Source organism: Phyllostomus discolor, chromosome 5 (genome assembly GCF_004126475.2).
Source record: "Phyllostomus discolor isolate MPI-MPIP mPhyDis1 chromosome 5, mPhyDis1.pri.v3, whole genome shotgun sequence".
NCBI lineage: Eukaryota > Metazoa > Chordata > Mammalia > Chiroptera > Phyllostomidae > Phyllostomus > Phyllostomus discolor.
This window is the reverse complement of record NC_040907.2, coordinates 29,338,612-29,350,719: the sequence shown is the minus strand read 5'-3', so window position 1 is coordinate 29,350,719 and position 12,108 is coordinate 29,338,612. Positions and strand designations below refer to the sequence as shown.

The window sequence follows — 12,108 nt, the reverse complement described above, 5'->3', positions numbered from 1 at the left end:
AAACACTATCTTCTATTGTGCAGACATTCCCGATGGCCTCCTTCTTTCTTTCAGTACACTTTTTACTCTGTAGCCAAAGTAATCTTTTAAAATGCAAATCTAGTCATATCATTCTCTGCCCTGAAAGTCTTCACTGATTTCGAGGAACAAGGATAAACTTTAAAAATCCTTAAAAGCCTACAAGGTTCCGTGTACCTGGGCCTCAGCTAACCTCTCCAATCTCAGCTCACCTCAAGTTTTATTCTGATACGTATGTTCCAGCCCCACAGACATCTCAGTTCCTCTGACAACCCACGCAGCCTCCCACCCCAGGGTCCTCGGGGCCCTGTCTGCAACAATTGCCCCCTCCAGCCTGTCTGGTTCATTCCTGCCCATTCTCTTAGGACCAAGCCTTTGTGAACACCCCAGTCTCCTTTGTTATGCCAATTCCTTCATATTTCCTCTCATAAAGCCTCCTGTTTTTCTTTCATTGAATATACTGCAATTAGTAACAAAGTTTGTCTGTGCATCTGTTTTATTGTCTCCTCCCCCACGTAGACAAGGACCCCCAGGAGAAAAGGCATCTCTCTCGTTCACCTGCGTCCCACTGACCGCCACAGTGCTTGGCTCTGTGCCCCCACATGTGTCACTCACTCACCTTCCCTGTGTGTCCCTTCAGGTTTGAGATGTTCTCCAGGCTGGTGGTGGTGAACACATGAATCACGTTTCCGTTGACCGCAGCAAACAGGTGACCTCCGTTGCTAAAGGCACACTACGAGGGAATACAGCCAGAGGGCAGGCATGGGAGAAATGAGCAGTCTCCCCGGGGGTCACGGTCGGGGTTCCTTTCCTCAAAGAGTGCAGGCTGAAGCCATGTGTGGGGGTGGGGACTGGGGAAGGCACGGAGACACTGAGAACTGCCCGACGTTTGCAGACCCCTTCGCTGGTCCTGTAGCTCATGCCGGCCAAGGGGCTGACACTGCCAGGTGCTCTGAAGCTGCTTGGACCACAGGGTGGAACACTCATTTTGTCTGTACAAGGGGTTTCAGAGTGGACAAGCAATTCCTGGAATTGCCGTCTTGTTTCTGCAAGTCTTCTCGGGGAAAGCTGATGGACCGCTTACTGCCTGTCTGCTTATTTTCCCTGACTCCTCCTGGTCTCCAACCTCACCTTCCCAGTTGTGCCTCTGACTCTGTGTTAACATTTTCTTTTTAAAAGATTTTATTTATTTGCTTTTAGAGGGGAAGGAAGAAAAAAAGAGAGGGAGGGAGAGAAACAACGATGTGAAAGAGATACATCCACCAGTTGCTTCTCTCATGCGCCCTGACCGGGACCAAACCTGCATCCCAGGCACGTGCCCTGACTGTGAATCAAACCGGTGACCTTTCGCTGTGCAGGATGAAGCCCAAGCAACTAAGCTACACTGGTCAGGGTGTAACTTCTCTTTCTCAGTGCTTTTGTGTTACTCCACAACCACAGACAAGACTGATCACAGGTGGGCTCTTGTAAGGCTTTGGGCTCAATGAAACATTTTGGAGAGAATAAGAAAAATGCGATGGAGTCATATACTCAATAAGTTGGGTGGGAGAAGAATTGGATTTTCCTTTCTACATTTTCTTTTTTAAAGCCACTGAAGTTTTCTAAGACATACTTTGGTCCCTCCTCCCTAGAATGTGTTAGTTGATGTTTCAACCCTGGATTTCCAAGAAAGTGGGTCTTTATCTCCAGCAGTTCTCACCTCTCTGCATCCTCTGACAGAGTATTCTTTGAAAGGACGTATGTCGTCAATGAGTAGATTCATGAGGCACAGTTTGTCAGCAAACCCTACTACGATGAAGTGACCAGATGGGTGGAGGCTGACGGCATATGCCTCTTCTTGGTATTCCTTGTAGAGTTCCAGGCTGCTGTGAAAAGGATCAATGATTGAATTGTAAGTCTAGCCTCCTAAATCCCTCAAGTCCCCCCTCCCACCCTGTATCTGGTGTGTGGTTTTATCATAGCACTTAAGCTACTTTATTGTTTGCAATGACTACTTCTTCTCTTTTCTAGATTTTGGTGGCTGGAGGACAGTGTCCAGCAATGAGAATGCTGAGTCAGGGGACTGATCAAGGGGTTGTCTAGTGATGTTGAGTGTGCAGCTCCGTTTGGAGTCCCCGCATCAGAAGGACAGCCCCAGCAGCTGTATATAATAACAAAGAAATTGTAGTGTGGGGCCAGTCTAGGTCAGAGAGTCTCAGGGAAGCTATGCCAGGAGGAAAAAAAATTACTAGGGAGCTGAGGGGGGTTGTGGGCAGTGATGAGGAGAAAAAAGATAATCATCTGGCAAGCTCTATGAGGTCAAAAGCAGATCTCGTGGGAGAGAGGGGTTAGGAAAGCTGGAAGGACACAGGAGGTCAGGAAGGAAGGTGAGGTACTGGAGTGTTATGTCTGTGTCCCCAGAGTCCAGCACAGTGTCTGACAAGGAGCAAGCATTTACTAAAGCCCAAAGTAATCTTCCAGCCTATGCAAGAGTGAAAAGAGAAGGCAGGCTGACCCACTTGATTTAAAAAAAAATTTCTGCCCTGGCTGGTATGGCTCAGTGGATTGAGTGCCAGCCTGTGATCCAAAGGGTCACCCATTTGATTCCAGTCAGGGCACATGCCTGGGTTGTGGGCCAGGAACCCAGCAGGGGGGTGCGCAAGAGGCAACCACACATTGATGCTTCTCTCCCTCTCTTTCTCCTTCCCTTTCCCTCTCTGAAAATAAATAAATAAAATTCTAAAAAAAAATAAAAAGAATGGTTTATTTTTAAAAAATAAACTTTTCCAACTGAAAGCTTCTAAGTAATTAAAATCTAAAACCCTCTACAATTCACACGAAAAATGTAACCACCCAAATCCTCCATATTACAGTAGCAAAGCCTTTTATTCCTTACTTCGACTCATAATTCCAGATGCGAACGGACCGATCCAGAGAACAGGTGGCAATAAGGGGTTTGCGGATGCAAGTATCTAGGCCAGTGATGGACGATGAGTGCAGTGGGTACATCAGATAATCAAAGTGGGCGGGCTCCCCCTGGAGAAACCACACAGAATGAGACCCTGGACAGCAAGCAGAAAGCTGGCGGCGCGCTTCCGCCCTCATCACCGCCCATGAACGCGAATCAGCCTGGCTGCACCGAGATCAGGCTGTGCACAAACTGTGTGAATAGTAGGCATATTTTCCTGAGCCACGATTATTTTAAAACATTATTTCAATGGCAATAAAATATTTTATTCCATGAATATACCAGAATTTAATTTAGCCATTCCTTTACGTGAGAACATTTAAGTGGTCTCCAATTTTTGTTATTTAGGAGTAACTAGACTAAATTTCCTTGCACATAAGTTGGTGTACCTCTCTGGTACTAAAGTACCATCAGTATCTTTAGATACTGCTCTTTTACTGTGATACAAGTGCCTGATGGTCAGCGTTTGATTGTCAGGACATCCATTTGAAGATATTAATCTTGAATAAACATTGCCAGCTATGTGACATAGCAAAACAGCAGGGTAAAGAATTAGGCTGCCCTCTTCTTTCAGAAAAGCCTGGATAACTAGATACCTTATGGCGCCAGCGACCCCACTTCCTTCTTCCTGCGCCCTCGTTCCCACTCTTATGCTGTAAACTATGTATTAAAGAATAACCCCCCAAACCCTACACACCCCACCCCTGGACCCTAATAAAGGCAGAGCCCCAGGTCAGTGCTGTCTCTCTACCTGTGACCTCTCCCTGCAGCCCCTGGGCACGCATGCCGTGTACCCACCAGCACCTGCAAGTCATAAATCTTGTTTTTCCAAGTTCCTGATGCTTTTCGCTGAGGCACACCTGCAATTGTGATAAGGACCAGAATGGCTGGTCCCGCCACAATGCTGGCCCCGTGAGGGAAACGTGTAGGCCTGGGCCAGGGCCTTGGGCTTTCCTAGCCTACAGCATGACTATTGAGGGCTGGGGCTGGCGCAGCAGATACATTTCTAGACTGGAATACCAGGAAACATGGTGTGGACGGTTTTCAGGACCCTGATAGGTACTGCCAAATTTCTCCCCAGGGAGGTCATACTACTCTGCCTCCGGCAGCAATGGGGCTTGGGTGAATGGTGCAAATTAAAATGTGTCCTATCACACTGCCTGTGTAGGTTGCAGATGCCTGTCATCAGAGGCCTTGTCCCTAGGGCACCTGAATGAGGAGTGATGTTTGGGAAATTGAATGAGGGGTACATATTTCGGGTCTGTCCACAAGACAAGGCAAAGGCTAAGGTGTGAATTCCCTCAAATTCTGGCCCTCCCCCACTTACAAACTTATCTGTATCACTCCATCATTTCCCACTATATCAGAGAAGCAGGCACTGGGCTGGGTGGGGGGCAAGCGCGGAATACGGACATTCTCCTCCATCTGTTGTCCCTTCTTTCTCCAATGCCTTCAAACTCCCTGCCTCTGCAGGCATATTCCTATTAGATTGTTTTGTTCTCTGAAGGATGAGCAAGAACCAATATGGGTAAGAGGGGAGAGAAGAGTGTCCAGACAGAGGGGCCAGGGTTTGCACAAGCCTTTTGACAAGAAGGAACGCACAGATTTGTGGTGATGGGAAAAGTCTGCCCTGTCAGGTGGAATGACAGGATGAGGCTGGGGAGGGCAGCAGGGCCAGACCATGGGCAGCCTGTGCACCCAAGTTCAGTCCTTCTCAGAGCACAGGCAGACACTGAAGGATCACAGCTGTGGTGGCCGTGGTAGTAGGGGATGCGTGTCTTGCAATGACCAGATACGGGTTTGGAAAAGACCACTTTGGCATCAAAATGGAGTATAACTCAGGGGCTGGAAAGCAGGGTGTAAGTGTGGAGACAGGCAGAAAACTCTTACAGCCGAGGAGAGACAGCGGAAATGCTCCCCTTGGCAGAAGATCCAACTCCTCTGGCCTAGTTCTCTCTGCCCCCCACACTCCCCGCCCCAGACTTCCTTCTAAGAGGCCCTGCCCAGCTGGAGGGAGTGAGGCTCCATGTGACCAGCTCACCCCTCCAGACAGGGCAAGAGAACAAACTGGAGAGCTGGGCATCAAAAGAGTTCTTTTGGCATCTACGTGAGTCAGTTCCCCGATAAAACGATAAAAAGTTTCTCAATCAGCAGGTTAAAGCAGCCCTGGATTCATGGAGACCCCGAGTATAGGTGGACAGAAAGGCCCAGCTGAGAGCATCAGCTGGGCAGCTTCACCGCCTTTACTCACCTCTGAACTCCAGGTAAGAGGCCACCTCTTACGGAAACTACCTGTATCTATTGGTTGATAAACGAACAGAGAAGATGCGGTGCATACAGTGTATATTATACAACAGGACAGCACTCAGCTATTACAAAGGCGAAGCCCTGCCATGTGCTCTAACACGGATGGACCTTGAGGGGATTGTGCTAAGTGCAATAAGGCAAGTGGGTGCCCTCATGGAAAAAACAAATACCATGTGACTTTATTAATATGTGGGATATTTAACAACAGACAGGCAAACAAAAACCAAAAATCTCATAGGGGCAGACAACACACTGGTGGTTGGGGGAAAGGAGGAGGGAGGGCAAAACGGGTGAAGGGGTCAGCTGTACGGTGACGGGTGGAAACCGGGTTTTGGGGGTGAGCACGATGTAGTACATACAGATGTGGAATTATAATTAAGTTAGACACCCGGCATTTATATGTAATGTTACTTCAAAAAATAAAAAAAGAGGCCATCCCTTACAACCTCCTGCTGAAAATATGTGGAATGGGGTGCCCAGAGAGGTTTAGTTCGAAGAGATTTGGCCAAAGTCACATAGTAACTTTTAAAAACTAGTCCCCTGAACTTTCATAAACTCATTTGGTGAATGATACTTTCAAAATGCTCTAGTGGATAGCATCTTTTTTTAAAAAATTGAGATATAATTGACATATAACATTGTATTCTTCTGGTATATACGACATAATGATTTGATACGTTAGTCTGCTAGCTTTTAAATCCACTCAGATCTCTCTTATCTTAAAAAAACAAACCAATCTCTCTCTTTAGCCTCATTTCTACACCTTCTTCTATGAAGTTAGTATTATCCTGATACCAAAAGCAGACAAAGGCAGTGAGGAAAAGCCCACAGACCAACTCTGCCATGAATACAGATGAGAAAAGCAGGAAGGAAGCACCGCCAGGGAAGACGGACCTTGCTGATCTCCATCAGGGACATGGTGATGCTGTAGAGCTGGTTCTTGCTGGTGCTGGCGATGAGCATTTCCTCAGAGGGGCTGAAGCACAAGCAGAGGATGTCCTGTTTGTCAGACTGGCTTGAGTCGTTGCTCTGCAGATCCACAGGAATCTGCCCAAGATGCAAGACAGCTATCAGGGATGTCCCCACACTGTCGGTGGGCCCTTGGGCTTTCAGAGTTCTCTCGGATACTTTGAACTCATGGGCTCCTGGACCAGCATGGTTCCGGGCTCCACCTCAGAGGTGGAGAAGGAAGGGCTTGAGTTGCCTCTGTTTTCTGTGGGTTTTTATTTACCTTTAAGTGATTAGTGGTTGAATAAGACAACGATGGCCTACATGAAGATGATCAATTTATACATGTCAAGTTGAGATCTTCTCTGAAAACAAGCACTTTCACACAAGTCTAACTCCCACTCACTCCCAGTCTTGGGCTCATTTGGGATGTGTTGAAACCCCTGCCGGTGCCCACCTGACCCAAGCATACCCGTGTGCACTTCAGAGCGGCATGGGGGAAGGTGACAGCCCTTCTTCCACAGGGGGTGGGTGACAGGGCAGAGAAGTGGGAAGCTCCTGCCAGCAGTCTCTGAGAGGGCCTGCAGTGCCCACGTAGACACTATAAAATTAGATCTCCTTTTCCCTGCTATTGCTTTTCTTCCATTAACCACCGAACTTCTTGAAAGGCTGGCCTGCACAAACCATCTCCACTTATTTATCACACACTCAGCTCCTACTTCCTTATCATTTGACAAATGAATTTTCCTTCCACTTCATCATGTACTGAAACTGTCCTCATGAACATTAGAAACTTCCTTATCACCCAAGCCAGACACCCCGCTCAGTCCTCATCTTCCTGACTCTTCCAGAGCCTGCAGGAGCAACGGCAGCACGTCCTCCCTGGGGCCCAGGACACTGGGCTCTCGTGCTTCCTTTCCTGTGCCTGGAGCTCTGTCTTGCTACTTACCCCCTTACGCCTTCTTCACGTAGTCAACTCCTCCGTCTCCACAGGACAACAGAGGCTCTGGGAACCTGTCTCTGACCTACCTGCCCTGGGCTGGGTGGCCACTGATACTCCCTCAACAAGCCCGTAGCACCCAACAGCGCCCCCTGCTGCACATTCATCATGCTGTGTAAAGTAGAATGGGAGCCCGCAGACCGGGGACTTGTCTGTGTCATCCAGCTGCTGTCTCCCATAAAACCTGAAGACATACAGGTTTTGCTAGATTTGGCTGTCATCTAAGTCACTCAGCCAATGAGCAGTAGAGTCAAGTTTAACTCATTCAGTATGTCTCTAACTGCTTCATGTCCAATGACCCTGAATGGCCTCCACTCTCTCTCATAGGCTGGGCACTGTTCTAAGTGCATGTGTCTCCACTCAAACAGGTTGTCTGCTGAATTACATACACGCTCCTCAGGCTGGCATTTGGGATCTTTCACCTGCCTTAGCTGCCATCTTTTCCCTTCACGTGACTTTAGTTCCTCTCTACTGGGGCACAGGGGCATTCCCAAATACCACCTGCTCCCTGACAGTGAGTGGCATCTTTGCTTAATTTGTTCCTTCCATCTGGAATTCCCGATCTGTTTCTTTCTGTCAGATGTTACCCATCCTCTAAGGCCTCTCCTCAGAGATGACCATCAAACACCCAGAAGCCTTCCTGGTTCTTCCCCAACTAGATATGCTCTCTCTCAAAGCAGTGTGCATCACTCATTCCATACACATTTACTGAACACTCACGATCTGAGGGGTAGTATGCCAGGAGTTAAATATGAACATGTATACAATAATACAGTTTTTACAGGAACACTAAGCTTCTAAGAGAAAATAGAATTTGCCAAAGGTCTCTCCCAGGATTCAAATCCAGGTCTTCCCAATTCTGAACTCCAGTTCCGTCCAACCCATCCTAAAAACTCCCTCAGGACGAATGGCCCAAATCCTCATTTCCACTCAGCCCGACAGCCCCTCTGTTCCCCATCAAACTCCTGGTCGGTGCTCTGCTGCCCAAGAGCAAGTGTCTGCAGGACCCCAGTTCTGCCTCTTCCTCCCCTCCTTACCCGGATTTCCCTGGTCTCATGATAAACATCCTTGTCTTCTATCTTCTCAAACAGTAGAACTCTTCCCAGCCCAGCAGAACAAGCAAATCCCTTTGAATACACTGCAATGGCAAACACTTGGGGCATGGCCAGCTGACTGTCGCTAGCGGTTATCATGACCTGTTCGTAGGAAGGGACTGGGGAGCTGAGCGGCGGAAATTCAATCAAGCTAGAAAAAGAAAATTGCATGTAAAGTTTACAGACACAATCCCAAGGAGATGAATTTTGCTAGGGATGAGAAAGCAGGGCTGTCTCTGGGTGTGGGAGAAGCCACCCAGTGCAAGCCCCTTGTCCAGAGCTAAAATGCTGCCCTTTGCCCTGGGAAAGCTACCCAAACTCCAAAGGAAGACTGGAAGGTTGCACATTTATTTGGTAGTCTCACAATCCTGTGTAGTCACTAACATTATCATTGTTGTTGTTGTTATTATTATTATATTATCCTCATTTTGGTGTTTAGAAAAAAAGTAACTCAAGGGATTGAGTTTCTTTAAATCACATAATTAGTAAGTAGAAGAGCTAAGATTTGAATCAAAGTGTCCATTTCCTCCCTCCCTCCCCTCCCTCTGCCCCCTCATTGATTGATTCATTCATTCACTCACATAACAGTATTTATTGGCATTATACTGTGTTAACAACGCTGTGAGACAATGGTAAATGAGATCGACACAGTTCCAGCCTTCAGGAGGCTATAGTCTAGGACAGTTACAGAGAAGGTGCATCTACCAGAGATGAGCACAGGCTGAGCTGAAGAACAAGCAACCTTATGTCAGGTATTGTGTATGTGACTATGGAAGTGGGGTGTGCTGGGGGAGGGCAGGGGAACTACACACAATCAAGCCCAGAGGCAAGAGCACGCATGAGGCTCGCATTATTGGTAGAGGCCAGAGCCAATGCCCTCTATGTAAAGAAGGGTCAGAGTAGCAGGGACGTGTGGGCCAAGTTCAGGACTCTGGGCTTTATTTTTGGAGCCCTGGACCCACTGAAGGATTGTGAACACAGCAAAGTGGAGGGCATTAGGAAGCTCTTAACTAAATCATAACAGAAAAGGAGATGTCATTGGCATGGGGGATGGTGAAAATGGTGAACCAAAAGTTACTGAGAAAGAAGGAGCTATAGTACGCCATTGTGGCTGAGGGCTCAGGCTCTGGAGTCAGATGGATCTGGGTTCGGTTCTGGACCCTGCTACTGGACAGTGCTGTGACCTTGGATGAGCCAGTTCACTTCTTTAAGCCTCAGCTTCCTTGTCTGTAAAGTGGGCATGACGATAATACATACTCTGCAATGTAAGACTCAAATAAGGGTGCATGTAAAGTGCTCAAGGCGGCGGGTTGGGTGGAGGAAGGTGAAGGGGGAAAGAGTGGGACAACTGTCAGCATAAACAATAAAATATTAAAATGAAAATTTTCAATTATAATAAAAATAAAATTAAAAAGAAAAAATGTAGCTAGCAGCCAGAAAGAAACTTTTTGTCCACTAGCTGCTGTGAAAAAGGAGACTAATTTCTCTAAATCTTATTATTTCAAAAGACTTCTATGGATTATTTTCAAATAACACTCTTAAGACACTTAGCTCTATGCATCTCATCCACTTAATTTATGATGTGGATAATAAAAAATTAAAAACCTTAAGAAAATACAGTGCTTAAGGCAGTGCCCGGGACGTACAATGGGACACTCCTGTGTGTGCGCGAGACCGTTGGTCGTGTTGGAGGTAACAGTGACAGTTCCCTCCTGAGCCCCCACCTTAGCCCACATTCTTCTGTCAGGTTTACCAGTGACATTTCCTTGCCCTTCTTTGCTGGTCTGTGGCCTCCTACTGAATTGTAAGGTCCTGGAGGATCTGCTTCCCCGGTGCCTAGCAAGATGCTATGCACATTGCAAGGGCTTGGTGGATGTTTATTTAATTGATTCAGTAAATTAGGTAGCCATTAGAAAAGAAATTTTTGGAAATCTGTAGCTTTGAGGACTAGTAAAATCTGTAGCTTTTGAGGATTATTAAAATGCTTATAAAATGAGGTTGGGTATGAAAATAAAAAGAACTGTATTTAGGCTATGGTCCTGATGGTCAAATTTGTGCTTGACTACAGATGGACACTAGAAAGGCAGAGGGAAGACAAAGAGTTGATTTTTAAAGTAGAGAGGATAGGAGTCATTTTAAAAGAATGCTGGTTTTGGTGTAACGCTACTAGTATGATGAGTATATTTTTACAAGAGCCCCGGCCCAGGGACTGCCATTACCTCTCTGATTCCTGGATCACTTCCAGATTCTTTGTGTCACTAATGGACTCCTGGACCATGATGCTTGCCTCCCAGCGTAGGTCTCCAGATTCAAAGAGGAAGAGCCTGCCCGTATCAGTGCCGACGATAATCTTGTCATCAGACACCCAGGCATGGGCTAGGTAGTTCTGGGGCTCTCCCCTCTGAAAGTTGGTGTGCTTCAGGGTTCCCTCTGCAAAACGGAGAAGCTTAAACATCCCATTTCCAGTGACGCAAACCTGTGTGTTATCGTGAGGACTGAAGCTCACCTATAAAATGTTAAAGAATAAAAGGACAAAGATTTATAAAACTAATCTCGATGGAGTTATTTCTCATTTTGCTAATTAATATTTATTTCAGGTAGCCCAGAGTATCCTTGAAACATCATTAACTCATATACTTTTGATATTGTATTTGATAAGAGCACAGATCTATACTCATTGTATTTGTGGGGCCAGTTGTTTTAAACTAGGAAACATACAAAAGCCATTTTTACAAAGGCCGAAAACCAAAATGAGCAGGTCTTGACAACGGCCAGACGCTGTGCCAACAAAACGGAACGAACGCTCCGGGGGAGACACAGAAGCATGAGGATCTGGCAGGTAAATGCGCCCTGTCGGGGGGCGGGGGAGGGGGGGAGGAACCAACGTCAGGGACTGCTATGTGGTCTCCTACCCACTGAGCTTTACCTGCACCCACAATCCAACACGCGGTAACGGGCAGTCAACCTGCCATCCCCACTAGATGGTGAGCAACTTGAGGGGCTGTGGCTTTTTCATCTCTGTACTCCCAGTGCTGGTTCCTAGTGGACGTCCAACAAGTGAGCACTGAATCTACTGGAGTGGAGAAGCTCTGAACGGGGATGCTGCTGCACAGGCCTCACTGTGGCCTAGAGGAAATGACCTCCCGGTTCTACCTGATTCTGTGACAACCGAGCCTTCTGATTGCTAATTTCACCTTCCAAGTTCTCTATGACCAGGGAAGAAACACGTCGGATAAACAATGTGAGTGCTTTGGCCCTGACGTGCTGGCTTATACGCCGGCCTTGTGGGAGAAGAACTGAGTCTACTCCTGGGACACTGACTAGCCAGGATCTCTGAACATGAACAGAACTGAGTTCCTGGAAACTTGTAAAAACTCTGCTCCCCAGATACTTGCAGTTCCATTGAAAGCTTTTTAAGATCTACCACTTGATATTACATCCCTGAAATCTTCCCACTGCCTAGCAATGCTGCTAGAAAGGGGCCAGATCCAGAAAGAGAGGGCAAGTTTGATCATTTCACCTCTGGGTCTGACCTGTGACCAGAAAGCAGTTCTAGGCCAGGGGCTCCCGGTCTGCTATTCACTACCTCTGGGATTTCAGGTGAGTAACAACCTCCTGGGGCCTCCGTTCCTTCATCAGTATAATGGGGATAATTATGCATACCATACATGGTTTTCGTGAGACTGAGTTTAAAAATGTATATTAAGAAATTAGTGCTGTTCCTGCTAAATACAAAGCATTCAATAAAAGACTTCTTTTATTCTTTTATTTTTATAATTTGCATGATACTGGTT

The 12,108-nt window shown here is 46.9% G+C and overlaps 1 protein-coding gene across 5 annotated transcripts in view; it reads right to left on the bottom strand.

The window, feature by feature from the left end:
• The window catches only part of CFAP57 (cilia and flagella associated protein 57), a 59,697-nt gene that overhangs the window by 43,314 nt on the left and 4,275 nt on the right, over positions 1 to 12,108 (bottom strand). For 4 of the 5 annotated variants that reach the window (XR_004903164.1, XM_036025883.1, XM_036025885.1 and 1 more), the window contains 6 exons: positions 10,534 to 10,820; positions 8,258 to 8,465; positions 6,167 to 6,319; positions 2,894 to 3,033; positions 1,718 to 1,883; positions 638 to 751 (listed from right to left, as the gene is read on the bottom strand). Coding sequence is in view for 4 of the 5 variants with exons in the window: in XM_036025883.1 (XP_035881776.1) it covers positions 638 to 751; positions 1,718 to 1,883; positions 2,894 to 3,033; positions 6,167 to 6,319; positions 8,258 to 8,465; positions 10,534 to 10,820 (1,068 nt within the window). In the remaining variant the exon portion in view is untranslated. The remainder of the gene's footprint in view (positions 1 to 637; positions 752 to 1,717; positions 1,884 to 2,893; positions 3,034 to 6,166; positions 6,320 to 8,257; positions 8,466 to 10,533; positions 10,821 to 12,108) is intronic. The other variant, XM_036025884.1, reaches the window with a different exon arrangement.